This window comes from Ylistrum balloti, unplaced genomic scaffold (assembly GCF_031769215.1).
Source record: "Ylistrum balloti isolate Yb309-2 unplaced genomic scaffold, AGI_CSIRO_Ybal_v1 Utg369796, whole genome shotgun sequence".
Classification (NCBI taxonomy): domain Eukaryota; kingdom Metazoa; phylum Mollusca; class Bivalvia; order Pectinida; family Pectinidae; genus Ylistrum; species Ylistrum balloti.
This window is the reverse complement of record NW_026781976.1, coordinates 42,238-43,987: the sequence shown is the minus strand read 5'-3', so window position 1 is coordinate 43,987 and position 1,750 is coordinate 42,238. Positions and strand designations below refer to the sequence as shown.

Below are 1,750 nucleotides of genomic sequence, written 5' to 3'. Positions count from 1 at the left end.
TGACTGGTTACGATCTGAGAAGTAGTGCATTGGGCATTCTGTACAAGGCCAGAATCCATCAAGTGACCTGTTTCCAGGGAGGCATGGTGAGACACAATAACAGTCTGTCAAGAGAAACTATGGTCATTATACCAGGTTAACTGTAAATATCAAAAACAAAACGTCAAGATATGCTTCGGTCATACTTCACCTTGTCTCCACTCAGACTAACCAAATCTCAAACTTACCGGTGTCAGAGAGTCTATCACAAGTCCGTTGGTAATGGTCGTATGTTGAGTTGGCCATCAATTTGACCGTATCTCCATGGTGGAGCACACACCGCTGGAGCAGATTGTTGTAAGAGAAGCCCGTACATCTGACTGTGGTCATCACCTCAAGATCCTCACAAGACTGTTCACACTGACCCACCGAGCCAGAGGAGGTTGGACCAGAGATGATATCTAACACACCTGAGGTTTTGTTGTACTGGCAAGGTCCTGGAACATCAAACGTTGCCAAAATGTTACTCTAAACTAAGTATATCTTATGTTTATGTTGTTTGAGAGATTGTCTCCACACAGCAAAACGAAAGTTCTAACTCCAGATCAATATAACAAGGCGAGGCAAAGCTACTCATGGAGAACAATGAAATGATGCAAGAAAACCAGGCGGAACTGTTCTGGAAGGGGAAACATGCTGCGTTACTTCATTGAGGACAACCACAATGTAAATATATATAAAGACATGGTTTATTACTCAACCTCCATATTGGATATTTAAAGGGAAAACAAACTAGCAATCAAGAAGATTTCAGTATAATCCCTACTGCTTGAAGAAAGTTGAAAACAAATTTTAATTGACAAAATTATCAATCAATACCTGGAGGTAGACAATAAGACCCCATAACTTTTTATAATGATAATCTAACCTGTATATGAAAGCCAGTTGATGATTCAGTGATGGCAGGTGTAACCATCTACTGCAATGTTTTAACTGAATCCCCGTATTGGTTCTATTGTTAGAAGACTTCTCTCTAACCTGACAACTACACTGGTGAAATCTGACCATGTACACTGGTGAAATCTGACCATGTACACTGGTGAAATCTGACCATGTACACTGGTGAAATCTGACCATGTACACTGGTGAAATCTGATGAAATCTGACCATGTACACTGGTGAAATCTGACCATGTACACTGGTGAAATCTGACCATGTACACTGGTGAAATCTGACCATGTACACTGGTGAAATCTGACCATGTACACTGGTGAAATCTGACCATGTACACTGGTGAAATCTGACCATGTACACTGGTGAAATCTGACCATGTACACTGGTGAAATCTGACCATCTACACTGGTGAAATCTGACCATGTACACTGGTGAAATCTGACCATGTACATTAGAACTTAACTGCACATGTGCATTGCTTTTAAGTTTTCATCAGGTAAATGTAGATAGCACAGAAAATGAGAAAATATTCATAAATAACAAAAACTACATTTTTTTTATCTTTTACGATCAATTTATAAAGAACCTTACAGTTGTATGATATTATATAGTTAATTTGTTGAGTAACTTTCATAAAATTACACCATAAGTATATTTGTTTCTATGGTATCAGATAATTGGTGTAAGAGGCTGCACAGTTCACTGGTGTCCTACCTTTGAGGCAGGTTGTCCTCAAGTAAGCTGCTGTTCCAATGTACTTTGTATTTAAGGGACAGGCCTGACATTCATGACTGGACACAGGATAGGAATTGTCCTG

General features: G+C 39.3%; 1 protein-coding gene across 1 annotated transcript in view; it reads right to left on the bottom strand.

The window, feature by feature from the left end:
- Positions 1-126: 126 nt before the first annotated feature.
- Positions 127-1,750, bottom strand: part of LOC132544396 (sushi, von Willebrand factor type A, EGF and pentraxin domain-containing protein 1-like) — a 33,483-nt gene continuing 31,859 nt past the window's right edge. The window contains exons 27-28 of the mRNA XM_060207984.1: positions 228-476; positions 127-140 (exon numbers count right to left, since the gene is read on the bottom strand). Coding sequence (XP_060063967.1) covers positions 127-140; positions 228-476 — 263 coding nt within the window. The remainder of the gene's footprint in view (positions 141-227; positions 477-1,750) is intronic.